The sequence below is a fragment of the Micropterus dolomieu genome, linkage group LG04 (genome assembly GCF_021292245.1).
Source record: "Micropterus dolomieu isolate WLL.071019.BEF.003 ecotype Adirondacks linkage group LG04, ASM2129224v1, whole genome shotgun sequence".
Classification (NCBI taxonomy): domain Eukaryota; kingdom Metazoa; phylum Chordata; class Actinopteri; order Centrarchiformes; family Centrarchidae; genus Micropterus; species Micropterus dolomieu.
The window spans coordinates 10063674-10078930 of record NC_060153.1 but is presented as its reverse complement, the minus strand read 5'-3'; the positions used below and the strand labels follow the sequence as shown (position 1 = coordinate 10078930).

At 39.3% G+C, this 15257-nt stretch overlaps 2 protein-coding genes across 3 annotated transcripts; one reads left to right on the top strand and one right to left on the bottom strand.

The window, feature by feature from the left end:
• Positions 1 to 478: 478 nt before the first annotated feature.
• On the top strand, positions 479 to 7741 carry LOC123969161 (N-acyl-aromatic-L-amino acid amidohydrolase (carboxylate-forming) B-like). The gene is made up of 7 exons (XM_046046286.1): positions 479 to 631; positions 3617 to 3843; positions 3988 to 4180; positions 5717 to 5810; positions 5908 to 6015; positions 6501 to 6613; positions 7220 to 7741. Exons 1-7 carry the CDS (start codon positions 590 to 592, stop codon positions 7412 to 7414), a joined length of 972 nt encoding a protein of 323 aa, XP_045902242.1. The 5' UTR covers positions 479 to 589; the 3' UTR covers positions 7415 to 7741.
• Positions 7742 to 8739: 998 nt separating this feature from the next.
• On the bottom strand, positions 8740 to 15254 carry LOC123969159 (claudin domain-containing protein 1-like). Of its 2 annotated transcripts, none has more exons than XM_046046282.1 (5): positions 15200 to 15254; positions 14288 to 14848; positions 13876 to 13983; positions 13469 to 13606; positions 8740 to 10543 (listed from the first exon to the last, which is right to left on the bottom strand). In XM_046046282.1, the coding sequence occupies exons 2-5, from the start codon at positions 14565 to 14567 to the stop codon at positions 10323 to 10325; spliced, it is 747 nt and encodes a 248-aa protein (XP_045902238.1). In that variant the 5' UTR covers positions 14568 to 14848; positions 15200 to 15254; the 3' UTR covers positions 8740 to 10322. The 2 variants fall into 2 exon arrangements, with proteins under 2 accessions (XP_045902238.1, XP_045902239.1); XM_046046283.1 differs by lacking the exon at positions 15200 to 15254 and adding an exon at positions 15154 to 15175.
• Between the last annotated feature and the right edge of the window lie 3 nt (positions 15255 to 15257).

Below are 15257 nucleotides of genomic sequence, written 5' to 3'. Positions count from 1 at the left end.
TGAACAGCATTGTATCGTGAAAGCCGAGTAAAAGAAAGTAATGTAATGAGACAAGATGAACATGCGTTGATGCCTTTAGACTGTGTTGTGCAAGTGGCTTAAGTTAAAGATTGCACCAAAACAGAAAGTGGAATACAACTGTTAGTGTTGTTTTGTCTGACTGTCTGATAATTTGGCCAGGTCTGCCTTACCTAGGACATATTTTAATCTAATAGGAATATTTTATGTATATTGTTGTTGTTGTTGTTTTTCCACCTCAAAGTTGCTCTGCAGCCCACAGAATACTTAGAATGACTCCTGCTGGTTTGGTAGAAAATCGCAAGAAGACCGCAAGTTCCTGTTGCATCACAGACTGTCTGACTGCTTGAAATTTGAGCTGAAGAACATAAAGAGGAGGGTCACAGAAAAGAGCAAGAAACACAAGGAAGTAAATTGAAGGTCTGTCTGTGTGGGAACTTGTTTGTGCCTGACTTCATTCATGTCTGTGCAACGTGGCTGAGAAAGTAGCTTGCGTAGTGGCTGTATTGGTTTAACTTGCAGATTGTGTTGCTGTCATGATACGACTTCTCTCAAAGTTCAAAGGTTGCTGATGTTCAGTGAGTGTGGAGCAGGGCTGAGTTTTGACAGTAAGGTAAGACATGCAGTCCCAAACATTGTTACTTGCATGTATTTTTATGCACATTTTGTTGGTGGAAATTATTTACATCTTAATGTTTTATTCTTTCTCCGCTTATCATGTAACTTCAAAGTGAAAAACAACATTCTGGATGCAGATCGTCAGCTAGTTGTGACTTGTTCATTACTTTATGGGTGTTATTAACTCTAAGGCTGCCTGCTGTTTCTGAGACAGACTTTGAAACTGTGTCCCAGACACATTTCTGAAAAATACTTATATGGTTCTTCTTCCCAAATATGCCTGTTTTGCATGACTTTTTGATGAGAAGGCTTCCTTGTTCTGAATGTCCATAGTGTTTTCTATTGCATAACTAAAAGAGTTGCGTAGACAAATGAAAGCATTGAACAGAAAGTAATTCCCACACATTGTCAGCACTGAGTTTATCATAAATGCAATGTTCTCAGTAAACATTGTCAAGCACCTATGTTACATTTTCAGTAACATTTTACTTTAGGTCCCTATTTAGCATTTATAAGCAGTATGTAAAAATGTAATTCATTATTTACACTATGATGTGCTTTCAATCAGATGTACTGTTATGTGCTTATTCATGTACAGTATTTGTTAACAATTATATATTTTATATTATTACAGCTGTGTTGTCATTCATAATATGCTTCCACTTGCCCACATGATGTTATATTAACTACATAAATATGTATATCTGCTGAATTCCAACAGAAACTCTCACAATACTAACATATTTTAGGCAATGTGGTTTCCCCAGTTAAGAACAAAACAGAATGTAGTAAATATTGAAAATATTAAAGTTTCCACCTTGTTCGCAAGCTAAAACATCATTTATTTTCCTAACTAAACTGGAACTAATGATAAATTCACAGCTGAATTATAATTTAAATGCAACCACATTTTTTGTAAATAATAAAGTTTGGGCACTAAAAGAAGATTTTTTTCCCCCACATGAATGTAGTCTAGTAACAGTTGGAGGAGAGGTATGTATTTATTTGTCTCATTTTATCAATTTGGAGGCTGAGATGACCAGAGGAATAAAAAAAGACATCATTAAGCAGCAGCTTTTAAAGCAGTTTTGGGGTTTCTTTTTGTTCTCATATTTGCTCACTCACAAATTAGGCTGCAGTAAATGTACAGCCACAAATTAAAGACCTGATAATGTTGTGAATGATAGAAATGTAAGAAATATTTTAGGTTTATGGCTTCCACTGGCAAATAAACACTTAAACACAAGACAGTTGATGTCTGTGTCTCACCTTGAGTTGCACCACCTAAAAGTCAACAGTTTACAGGAGGTTCAGCAAATAGACACTACAGTTTGTTCAAACAGTGCCTAAATTCTAAGTTGTATTTACATCTCCATGTTTAATTTGAGGTTGACACATCTGGGCTCTCCTGTAACATGACTGGGTCAGTCACTCATTACATTTAATTACTCACTGACTGTCATTCAGCAATGGCTTTACACTTTTCACCCCATTTTCTGACCAAAGGCTAAACCTGATTTCACCATCCAGTCAGAGGTTAATCTCATCAGGCTGGTTGATGTATAAAATGTTCACATTTTAAACAGGTTTTGGAAAACTTAATGAATGTTAACTTCACCTTTAAACTTGAAGAGAAAGAAAGGTAAGACACGCAGCCCTTTCTTGCGTTTCTTGCATATATGTTTATGCACATTTTATTGGTGGGAACTATTTACATGTTAATGCTTTATTATTTCTGTGAATTGTGTATTTCTGTAACTTGAAAGTGAAGAACAACACTCTGGATGCTGGTTGTGACAAATAGGCAATTGTTTTATTACTTTATGGGTTTTATTAACTCTAAGGCCGCCTGCTGTATCTGAGACAGACTTTGAAACTGTGTCCCAGACACATTCCTGAAAAATACTAATGTTTGTTCTGTGCCTGTTTTCATTTTGATGAGGATACACGAAAGTGTGACTGCTTCTGAATGTTTGTTTCACTGCTGACATTGAGTGTTGTCTAATGTATTACCAGAAGAAATGCCTAAAAAAATGAAAGCGTGCAACAAAAAGTAGTTCCTACACATTGCAAGCACACATGTTACATTTTTGGTAACATTTTACTTCAAGTCCCTATTTAGCATTTATAAGCAGTATGTAAAAATGTATAAATTGTTTATAACACACTATAACACATTTGCAATCAGACATACTGTTAAGTGCTTATTCATGTACAGAATTTGTCAACAATTATATGTTTTATAATATTACAACTGTGTTGTCATTCATTATCTGCCTCAGGTTGCCCACAGAAAGAGTTACAGTTGTTGACAACTACATTAATAAATACATATATTGCCCGAATTCCAAAAGAAACTCTCAAAATACTAAAAGATTTCGGGCAATGTTTTATGTTTCCCCAGTCGGGAGTAAATATTAAAAATATTAAAATTTGCACTTTAAACCTTTATTTTCCTTTGTCCCCCAAAATCAAATTGTGGAGAATAATTTTGGTCAATTTGATACACAAAATAGGAAATAAATTTAATATGAATTTAATCTCACTAATTTATGAGTCAATTAAAAATATCATTTAAATTAGAAATGTCAAATGGGTTTTCCATTTACTGCTTCAATTTAAACACATTTCAATTCAAGAACTATACTGGTTTATTTAGAGGTTAACACATCTGCTGGGATCTCCTTTAATGTGATTAAGACTGGGTCAGTCACTCATTACTTTTAATTACTCACTGACTGTCATTCAGCAGTACTTCTACACTTTTCACAGAATTTTCTGACCAAAGGCTGAACCTGATTCCCCATCCAATCACAGGTTAATCTCGTCTGGCTGGTTTATGTATAACATGTATGCATTTTTAAACAGGGAGACTTAGCAGACTTCATGAATGTATACCTTGCTGAGAGGTCAGACAGGAATAACTATGGGAAAACGTAAGAAAGGACAACACTACTAACAACCTCTTTTCTCCTAACAGATGGAGCGTGTCACTTTACCGCAAATGTCCCGCATTGCCATTTGTGGTGGCACCCACGGAAATGAGATGTCAGGGGTGTACTTGGTGAGAGAAATGCAGAAACTGAAGGTAGATCAGGCTGGATCTGTTTCTATAACCACAGTCCTATCAAATCCACTGGCTGTGGATGCTTGCAGAAGATACATAGAAACAGATCTCAATCGCTGTTTCACAAATGCTTTGCTGAGGTAAGGCGAAACAAAAAAGTTACTGACCAAAACCTTAACATAGATTGTTTAAAATGTTTATCTGTCATGTAATAGAAAAACAAAACTGCTAGACAAAAGTATGCATTTATGAGAAAACTCTCCATTACATCTTCTGGCTTCCAGTGCCCCCCTAACGGACTCGACACCCTATGAGCTGAGGCGAGCCCAAGAGCTGAACGCTCAGCTTGGGCCCAAAGGAAGCCAAGAGGCTGTGGATGTGCTCTGTGATCTCCACAACACCACTGCCAACATGGGGGTGTGCCTCATCTTTTGCTCCTTAGACTGGATCACCCTGCACATTTACAAGTACATACAGGTGGGAGCTTCATGAAGTCATCCTGACAAATATTTTTAGGTGTAAAATTTGACTGTGTGACATGCAGCTTTCTGACTTTGATTGTAATAAAGCCCAAGATTTAATACAACAAATGTAGAGCATAAATGACTGCAACTACGGGTTTCATAATCTTCAACTTGAAATTTGTTTAATTTACATGTAACTTAAAGATTGTCCAAGTTAAAGTGTCTAAAGAATATCGGCTTTTATGTTCATGAAAACATGAGGAGAGACATTACACTCAGGGTGTACAGTAACTTTGGAGTAATAAATACCAAGGGAAGGTATAAAGGTTTAGGAACCACACTCTCACAAATATGATGAATAGTGTCTGAAATGAGTACCACAGTTTTTTTAAATGTAAGAATACAAGGATAATGAAATAAAGCCCGACCAATAATCGATATTTGAAATGTGATAAGTATATCTGCAGATATCCATTTTGTACATGAACACATAACATGAACAAACATTATTGATAAGGATCCATTAAACTTGTTTTTTAAAGGGATGTGACCAAGTTAAGGTGTTAGAAGGACATTTTGCAGTTAACAAGTCATGCAGCCATGCAAACAGCTCTGTGAAACTGCAGCATGTGGTGGCAGAAAATTGATCTATCCTACTATATGCTTTCTCTGGCAGTTTACCGTCCACTAGGACATGCAAGGGTTTGTGTGTGTGTGTGTGTTTGTGTGTGTGTGTTTATGAAATGTCTGTCTGTAAAATTGTTATGTCTTATACTTCTCCGTTCCAATGGGAAGCAGAGTTTTCAAGGCCACTGTGTGAGGGAGCAGTCTCCCTGCTTTTAATGTTATGTTTGTCTTCTGCTCGAGGCCAGGTGTCTGAGACTGGTAGATCTCTGGACCAGCTGATTTTAGTTTCATGTACTTCTCTGTTTTTTCTCCTTTGTTTTAATGTCTTGTTGTAATTCATTTATTTGTTAAATTCTCCCCAAGGAAACAGCAGTGGTTTAAGCAAAATGCTGCTTACAATTACAATGCTAACATGCTGATGTTGAGCAGGTGCAATGCTTATCATTCTCATAGAGTTTAGGACTGTAGCATGCTGTCATCTGCTAATTTGCACAAAACAAGGTACAGAAGAGAATAGTTTCAGGTATTTATTCATAAATTAAAAGAAATTTAGAAGATTTGACCTGATGGTGACGCTAGATGAGAAGTCAGGGGATGACCGAAGTGATTAGGATTCATCCTCTAGGGACCACAAATGTTTGCACAAAATTCCATGGCAACCCATCCAGTGGCTGTTGAGATATTTTGTTTTGGATTAAACTGAACAAACTATGTTTCGCCTCTTTTCAAGTAATCTTTGTTTAGTGTTTTAAAATGTTCTTCCTGGTACCAGTATTTTATCATTACCTCATTGCATTATGCTGTTTGTACTCCTTGCTATGTAATTGTGGTCTCAGGTCAATAAAAATCTGAATTTATGGTCAAATCCCAGGATAAACTGTATTAAAGCTGCAAATAGCTGACCTGTCTGTCTGGGTTTCAGAGCCAGATGACATCTGTGCCTGTGAGAGCAATCCAGATCGATATACCCATGTCTGAGGCGTATTCCCTGGAGTCAGTGGGCAAACATGGCTTCGGTAAGTGTGTATCCCTCTGTCTGTTTTTGAGTTTTTTCTGAATAATTGAGTTGGTTAAAGTGTAAAATGTTGGAATTGTTTCTCTTCTTCTCTGCAGCGATAGAGATTGGTCCACAACCAACTGGTGTGGTCAGAGCTGATATCTTTAACATGGCGAAAGAGGCAGTGGATCTCACAGTAGAATGGATTCAGGGATTCAATTCTGGTAAGAAACAAACCCTAGTATTTAAATCATCAGATCACCCAAAAAACAAAAAAAACAAAACATGTTTTCTCACTTAAAGTTTAAGACTTTTGCTGTTCTGGGTCCTAGATTATGGAACAACTAACTTTGCTGAGTGATGTTTCACTGCTCTGATTTGTTCTTATACTAATAGAATAGACACTTTCTTTGCACATTGTTACGCTGGTTTCAAAAGTTTTACTTAAATATAGTTTTACTTACTTAATTACATATCTATTTCTAGTAATATGTAGCCATGGAGATAGTTGTGATTTTATTTGCCCAGGTTTTGAGATATATGCCCCTGAGTCAACCATCTGCATGGCAAGATATATGATAAAATGTTTTTATAATTTGGGATAGGGTTCAGCTGTCTCACTCACTCTTTAAAATGACTTTACTAACCATGAGCCTCTTTGAGAACACTTGCATTAAAACTCATTACTCACACTGTCATTTGCCAACAGGAAGTACTTTTGAAGGAGGTGAAGTGGAAGTATACACTGTGGCGAAGAGTTTAGACTACCCAAGGGATCCTGCAACCAATGAGATTACTGCTGCCATACACCCCCAGCTGCAGGTACAGGACTGGGACACATTAACCTTCACTTAAAATGGGTTGGGGTTAATAATTTATGTTTTTATTATAACAATGTGTCAAATGACAATGTGAAAGGGGTTCCTCGTAGTGATTAACCTACAGACTCTTGGCTTTATGGAGCTTTATAATGAGTCTCAGGTCATTTTTTAGTCTTCAAGTCTACAACTTTACTGTCTTTCACCATCAACGCTTGCATAGTGTAATTTTTAGCCTAAGCAGGGAGCTGTTTTCAGCAAAAAAGCTCTAAAAATCCACCGTACCTAAGCGACGGGTGAACATAGTGAAGCATTTAGCAGCCCAAGAGCCAGATATTTCCCTCAGGAGTTGGTGGAGGCCAAAAACTGAGCTAAAAAAAACAGTGAGCATTGGACTTGCATTTGCCAGGCCGACAGAAACACAACCCCAAATGAATGCTAAAGTTGCTCTGTAATTGCTGGATGCGTAAATAAGCAACTGTTTGCTTAACAGATTGCTAAAGTATTGCTTAAACAAAACGCAGCATGCCACACATTTCACTTTACATGTTTGAATCCATAAAGCAAGGGCAGTAAATACCAAACTCTTTCATTCTCTGTCTTCCTCCAGGATAATGACTTCAAGCTTCTCAAACCAGGAGACCCCATATTCCTGTCATTTTCTGGGGAGACAGTGAAGCATGAGGGAGAAGAACTCTACCCTATATTTGTAAATGAATGTGCCTACTATGAGAAGAACATTGCTTTTCATTTAGCCAGGAAGAACACTCTGACCTTCCCGTCCCTAAGTGTGAAGAAGGACTGACAGTACAGACAGAATGAGAGCAAGATATATTGCTAATATTTGAGATTCTAATTACGGGGGGGGGGTGTACACTGCATGTATAATCGTGTGGTTAAATCATCTCAAATGAGCAAATGCACAAACATATGCGATGACACATAAATAATAGTAATATAATAATACTACAGTACTTCTGCATCAGGACTACCTCTGTGAAGCTTAAGAGACTCAGGGATATAATCACATAGTTGTTTTACTTGACTGAATGTGCACAGGCACTGGAGGTCCAGCACCCCTCTGTAATGCAAAACACAATGTTTGAATAAATGGAAACATTGATCACTTTGAGCTGTTAGCTGGTGTGTTTTGACTTGACTTGGATCTTTATAATGTCTTAAGATTTTATAAAAACGTAATTCCTGTGGATCTGTAGTTGTCAGTCAAATAAATGTTGTTAAGGCACCCTTTTTGGCAGAGCATGGTGAAAAGATATATTAACTTTTAGTTTGGCATACAGGTAATTCAAAAATGCAATAGTTGCAACAAAATAGCTTCCTATTGACTTGCAGAGACAATTACAACTGATTCATTACACCTGGTACTCTATACAGACAACACCTTAAACCTTAAACCTTTTTATGTCTCATAATGATAAAAAGAAATTATATAAAATGTTATATAATTATTATTAATTAATAATTACACAATTAGCAATGTAGTTTTAAAAAAGGGTTTACTGTTTTTTTCATTCAAAATAAATGTGGCTATGTTAGCCAGCTACTGGTGTCAGTGTGGTTTAACTGTGTGAATGTGACTTGACTATTCCTGAGCAATTCTACAGCATATAGCTGTATGACGGTGCATACATAAAATGCTTGCCTTTGGGGTGGGAGCAATCCCTAGTTGCTCCACAATGAAATGTAAGTCGCTTAAAAGCGTCAGCTAAATGTAATGGGCAGTGGACAGACACTTGCCTTTGGTGTCAGAGACCCAGGTTCAGTTCCCATCCCACTATGAGCAAGACACTTAACTCATAGTTATCTGCTTAATGAGTGAATGCAAATGTTGCATACTTGCACAGCAGTGCTTTGAGCTAAATGCTAACTTCAGCATGCTAATGTATACTCCCGATGACATATCAGGCAGCTTTAATGTTTAGCGTGCTAACATTTGCTACTTAGCTCTAAACAAAAAGTACAACTGATGCTAATGGTAATGTCGGTTGCTTTGCAGGTATTTAGTCATAAACCCCTTGTTTTGCATGTAGCCATGTCCCTAAAAACAGCACCGCATCTTTAAATTCTAATGCAAAGGAACAAACAAAAACACAAAAACTGCTACAGAAGTAGGCAAATGTCAGGTGTATTAATACAGTAACAGGTACAGTGTGCATCAGAATACATAAACATTTCCAAAAGCCAGAGAGTATACACAGACGTGTAACAAAATATTGTGACACAAAAAACATCACAATCTGTATTCTGCTGGTAAGAAATTAATAATTTTGAAATTTGACACAAAAGGTAACAAAATTCATTCAATTTCCACACAAATTTAAGTGTAAAGATTTAGATCCATGAGAATTTTCACTTGCAAGTGAAGACTTTACAAACTGAATTGTTATTATACAGTAATACCAGTCTCTTTGAGTCCAACGTATCGCCACAAACATTTCAAAAGGTTTTAATTGATACAAAACCTATTTGGCCGTCAGACCAGTCAGTTCAGTAACTAATGAAACTGAGCTGTAAAAGAACAGGTAATTGACTGCAACCAGGATTAGAAAAACATTTTGAGTTGTGTGAAACTTGACATAACAAATGTAAAATGGCTGTAGCATAATTTGGGTCACAGGTAGAGTGGCATCAAATCAATACAGTTTTTAACATTCAAATGAACTGCATTAATAAATATTATACCTATAAACAGGGGTGACAATAGGAGATGAGTGGTTACATTTTTAGTGAGGGACAGTTTGTGACATTTAGTCAACACATACCACAGACTGAAATCAACAATTACCACAGATGATGGAAATGTAAGCTTAAAAAGGCATACACAGAAAGAAAACCAAAAAAAAAATACGCTTGTGTTGTATTCTTCATGCACTAATAGCTAGCTAACAAGGCTTAGATAACTGCAGGACAGAAATGAGGGAATATATTACTGATTTAAGTGCAAAGTGGTGAGCAGCTTTAGAAGTGATGGCAACCAAAAAGAAGGCAATTTAAGTACAGCACACAAACACAGTTAACACCAGAAATAACAAATCATCCATAGTATCTGGGTGTTCAAATACATGCTTTGGGTGAGATACAGGCTAGAGATGCTAAAAAACAAAAGGTGAAATAACAACTTAAAACCCCTATTTATGAGCACTTATGATGATTAGCTGCAAACTGGTTAAGTTTATTCCTGCCTTCAGGTCTGTTGTTATTGTATTTTTTTCTATTTAAAGACTGTTACAGAGGAAGTGAGATGTTACAACCGATACAGTCACTTCATTCAATTTGCATCCTTTCTTAAAGGACCAGTGTGCAGGATTTAGGGGGCTCTACTGGCAGAAAATCAATATATTATTCATAATTTTTTCCATGCGTGTATAATGACCTCAATCATGTTTTTGGTACATTAGAATGAGCCCTTCGTATCTACAGATGGAGAGGGATCTCTTTGGCGGAGTACGCCATGTTTCTACAGTAGCCCAGAATGGCCTTTCACGTTTTTAACCTGAAGGCACCATAGGTTCTCCTACAGGCTTAGAAGGGGAGGTGTGAAGGGAAGCGTATTCAGCTGATTGATCAATCTAAAATCTCACCACTAAATCCTAGCCACCGGACCTTCTTTTGTTTTTGTTTTTTTTTGTTTTTTTTAGAAAGCCTTCAGACAAGGAGGCCGTTTTAAGGTACGTTGTTGTAGTAATCTCTCTTTAGGCTACTCTGTAAGCTGTCATGCGGGTGTAGTTTTTGTGGTGACTCCTGGCCGCCCACAGGAACAAAGCAGCTGCCATCATCTGCAGAGGGAAGGAGATGAGGGCAAGGTAGAGGGACCAGCCCAGCGAGCCCTCCACCCCATCTGGCGGTGGGGAATACTTGTGGAGCAAATCCAACCCAGCCAGGAAACAGCAGACGGTGCCCAGAGAACACAGACCTGATGAGTACAGGAGAGACGTAAAAGACGGACAACACAAAACAGCAGATCTGAAGCACTGCATTGTGTTTGTGAAGGCAGCAGGATGAGAGAAGTGTGGATTTATGCATCAGCTACAGTAACCAACCACCACAGATTCGTGTTGGAGCCAAGAAAATCTAAACTGCAGTTGTTCCACCAGTAGCTGGATGCCCTGACCCCTGATCCACACTGACTCCAGCTGATTCCATTTTTGTTGAAGATAGATAGATATATACTTTAGTTATCCCGAGGGAAATTCAAGTATCCAGTAGCATATGAAACATACATACATTAAACCTATATTAAAATAACTTATAACACAGAAGCCACAGTAAAACAGTGCAAAAACAGTAAACAGTGCAAATGGAGTACAGATGGAAGTAAAGAGTACAGATTTGTCTATTGTCCTCCCTGCCATGACTAGGAGCTGTTGTACAGTCTGATGGCCAGGGGGAAGTCTGTTGGTGGAGCTGGGCTGGGACAGCAGTCTGCCACTGAACACACTCCTCTGCCCGATGAAGGTGTTGTGCAGAGGGTGGTGGGCGTGGTCCAGTATGGACAGCAGTTTGTCCAGGGTCCTTCTGTCTGTCACTGTCACTAGAGAGTCCACCACTGAGCCAGCTCTCCTCACCAGTCTGCCCAGTCGACAGGCGTCTCTCTTCTTGCTGCTTCCTCGCCAGCAAACTACAGTATAAAAGAGGACGCTGGCCACCACAGACTGGTAAAACATCTGCAGCAGTTTTTTGCAGATGTTGAAGGACCCCAGTCATCTCAGGAAGTACAGACGGCTCTGCCCTTTCCTGTGGAGAGTGTCCATATTTTCTGTCCAGTCCAGCTTGTCATCCAGCTGCAGCCCCAGATATTTGTAAGTCCTGACCACCTCCACAGGTTGGAGATGTGGTTTCTTCCTTCTGAAGTCCACCACCATCTCCTTGGTCTTGGAGGTGTTCAGCTGCAGATGGTTGGTCCTGCACCACCTCACGAAGTCCTCTACCAGGCTCCTGTACCCCTCCACCTGTCCATCCTTGATGCAGCCAACTATCACAGTATTGTCTGAGTATCTCTGCATGTGGCAGAGCCCGGTGTTATACTGGAAGTCAGATGTGTACAAGGGGAAGAGGACGGGAGAGAGAACGGTGTGATGCTCCGGTGCTGCTGACCACCGTGTCTGACATGTGGCCCTTCAGTCTGATGTACTGTGGTCTCTCTGTGAGGTAGTCCGTAATCCATGTCACCAAGTGTGGGTCCACCCTCATTTCTGTCAGCTTGTCTCTCAGCAGGAGCGGCCGGATGGTGTCGAAGGTGCTGGAGAAATCAAAAAACGCCATTCTCACAGCGCCGCTCTCCTTGTCCAGATGTGAGTAGGCCCTGTGGAGCAGATAGAGGATGGCATCCTCCACACCCACTTTCTCCTGGTATCCAAACTGCAGTGGATCTTGTGCATGGTGAACCTGGGGTCTGAGGACATGTAGCAGCAGCCGTTCAAAGGTCTTCATAATGTGTGATGTCAGTGCTACTGGTCTGCAGTCACCCGGCTCCCTGGGGTGTTTTTTCTTGGGAACCGGGATGAGACATAAAATCTTCCAGAGTACTGGGACCCTCCCCACCTGCAGGTTCAGGTTGAAGACATGCTGGAGTGGTTTTCATGCCATCCCAGACCTCCCTCATGTTGTTTTGCTGCAGCTTCTGTTCTACCTTCCTTCTGTATTCCTCCTTCGCCTCTCTCAAGTGGACCTTGAGTTCCCCCTGATTCTGTCCGACTTTTCTGCATCGCAGAATTCATAGGGCCCTATAGTAGGTTAGATAATTGCCAGCGAGACATGTCTTTTAATGTCAATAATTTTTCAAAATTGAAGCTTTTTCAATTGCTGTCATTTTAAAGCCGAGCACAGCAACAGCTCTGGCTCTGTCTGCTCCTCCAGAACATACTGACGTGAGTCATCTCATAGCTTGTCAGTAACGCTCTCTATGTTTAAAATAAAAAAAAAAAGATGTCTTTGTAGCCTTTACCAGAGTTTATGTTCATGTTTATACTGCAGTATCGTCAAGGTGTTTCCTATTTGTCCATTCTTTGGGTGTCACAAGTGCCATTAAATCATACAATAGATGAGTAGAAATAAAGAATATATACCTGTCAATATTAACAGCCCTAAATTCAATACTTGCATAGCCCATGGAGCACAAACTACCAAAAACTATCTTCGCGGAGGCGTTAAGAAACGAGGATCATCATCATCATTTTGACTATATGGGAGTGCTCAACATCTGATTTTACATGGAAGTACAGGTTTTCTCCCAATAAGTTAATCCACAGCCCCACACACACACACACACACACACACACACACACACACACACACACACACACACACACACACACACACACACACACACACTTCGAAGATCAGTTGACTATAGGCAAGACTTGACAATTCTGATTTGACTATGTAAATCGTTAGTCTGGGACAGCCCTAGTGAGCATTGAAAGCATTATATGTAACATTTGTGCATTAAAATATCTAACAACGACAGGACCTAAATACTTACATTATCCAAAATATTTCCAACAATATTCATATCCAGATAAATCATTATTTTATTTAAGATAATGGTACATTTCATTTGGTCGGTTGTCTATGGCATCATATTACATCTATCTATATATATCCTTCAACACATTACCTCGTCCGCGAACACGATTTCTGCTTCAGTCACATCAGAGATTGTCATCGGCAATGGTGGTTGTTTGACAATAACGACAAAAAACTCTGATGATCCTACACTAGTTCACGATGTCATCAATGTCTACCTTCTGTTATTTTTTTAATTGGGTAAGATCATTTCCATACCATTTTTCTGTGTTCTGTGGCTGGAAAATGCGAAATATGCATGCATTTCTCTCACCTGCAAGTACATGGAGCACTCCCACAACCAAAGTGGGGGTGAAGCTGCGGCACAGGCAGGCGCAGACCCCAACAAGGCCGCTGAGGAAGACTAAAGCCAGAGACACCAACGGCAAGAGAAACTGGCACCTCCACAAGTCTGAAAAAAGTGAGAACATTACCAAAAAAAAAAACTATGTACAAAAACATTATCTAATGTTCAAAGATGGCAGGTGTATGTTAAGACAGTAAAGGGAGGGGGACAGAGCAAGATGGTAAATTTTAACAAGTTTTTAAAAATTAAATTACAGGCCCATGTGATAAAGAAAAACAACTAATGAATCTCCAATTTTACACAATTCAAGTATATGTCCAGGTAATTTGAAGACAGAAAACGTACAGCAACCTACAGAGACAGGGTAGACTCACATGTTCTCAACAGATCTTCTTCACTGTTGTGGTTTCCAGGTGACCTGTATTTTGGAATAAACTGCTGAGGAAGAGTGAAGCTCACACACTGCGTCTCCATCTTTGGATCTAAAGTCAGAATCAGAGAAGCACAAACTCAACCAGTACACAGGATGTGATGCAGGCTTGGGCAGTGTGACGATAATATACAGTCCACCACGAGACGATAAAAACGCATCTGCCATCAGAGATTTTGATATATAATTTATACTGCGGTAGATATCAGTATACCTCATTATCATGTCTGAATAACATGATATCTATCTGATGGTATGGGATTTAGGATGTGAAATTCATTCAGCATTTGAATAATGTCGCCTGCAGAGAGCTGTATTGTGACAGATGATGACATTTTTTGATCAGGAAGTCTCACCTGGCTCTTTGAACCAGTGCGACTGGCCTGGCACCTGGATGCACCTCCACCACAGTCCCAGGGTGCCGTTCAGGCGGAACATGGTGTCGCTGTAAGTCTTCTCATCAAACTCTCCATTGATGAACTCCTCTTTGAGCTCGGAGGCATTGCTCCCCTTCCCTGGTGTACAGCTGTACTGGTACCAGTGCTGAGTTCCCACAGCCACAGAGAGGTACACTGTGGCCAGCAGGCTCAGCACCGAGCCGATGACCAGAGCTGTGGCATATCGATTGTCTACCATGGTCTAGATTCAGACAGGTCGTTTTGAGCCCGTATTTATAAGGAGAAACTGCTCTTATATAGATAAAAAAAAAATACAAATGCGGTTTCACTGCGTTATGAAGCCTGTGTTGTATGGCTAAAAATGATATTTCCGCTTGGTGTTTAGGCACCACGGCATGTCTGTTAACTCTTGCCAGGTAGTATGACAGTGTCAGAGTAACACAACATTGTACTCTACTCAATCCTATTGCTACTGTGCTGCATTTTGAGGAACGTCGTAAACACAGAGGCGTTCACAACCTGCCGAAGAATCAAAGATACACACAGGTTAGTGTTTAGCTTAGTCTTAAGTGCAGCATTACATCCTGTTGCTTAACCTAATAGTTAGTAAGCTACAGTAAAAACCTCAGTTGTTAGCTAGTTAGGGATGTTGCGTGTAGCTCAACGTTAATTGTTTCAGCTAATAATAACAAAGGAAGCTTCCTGAAGTGAACATCTTATCAGCTAGCTAAAGCTAATCATAGTTAGCTACAGCTGGCTGCATAAGAATCGAAACATTTAAACAACTACTAAACGTTAAATATTTAATTCACGTTTTTATTTACCTCTGCGCAGAACAAAACCTCTAAAAAATTGCGTTATTTCTTTTACCTGTTAAATTTCATGCAGGCCTCCGCGCTCTTCTTCTACGTTTCTAAGAGTTTTCTTC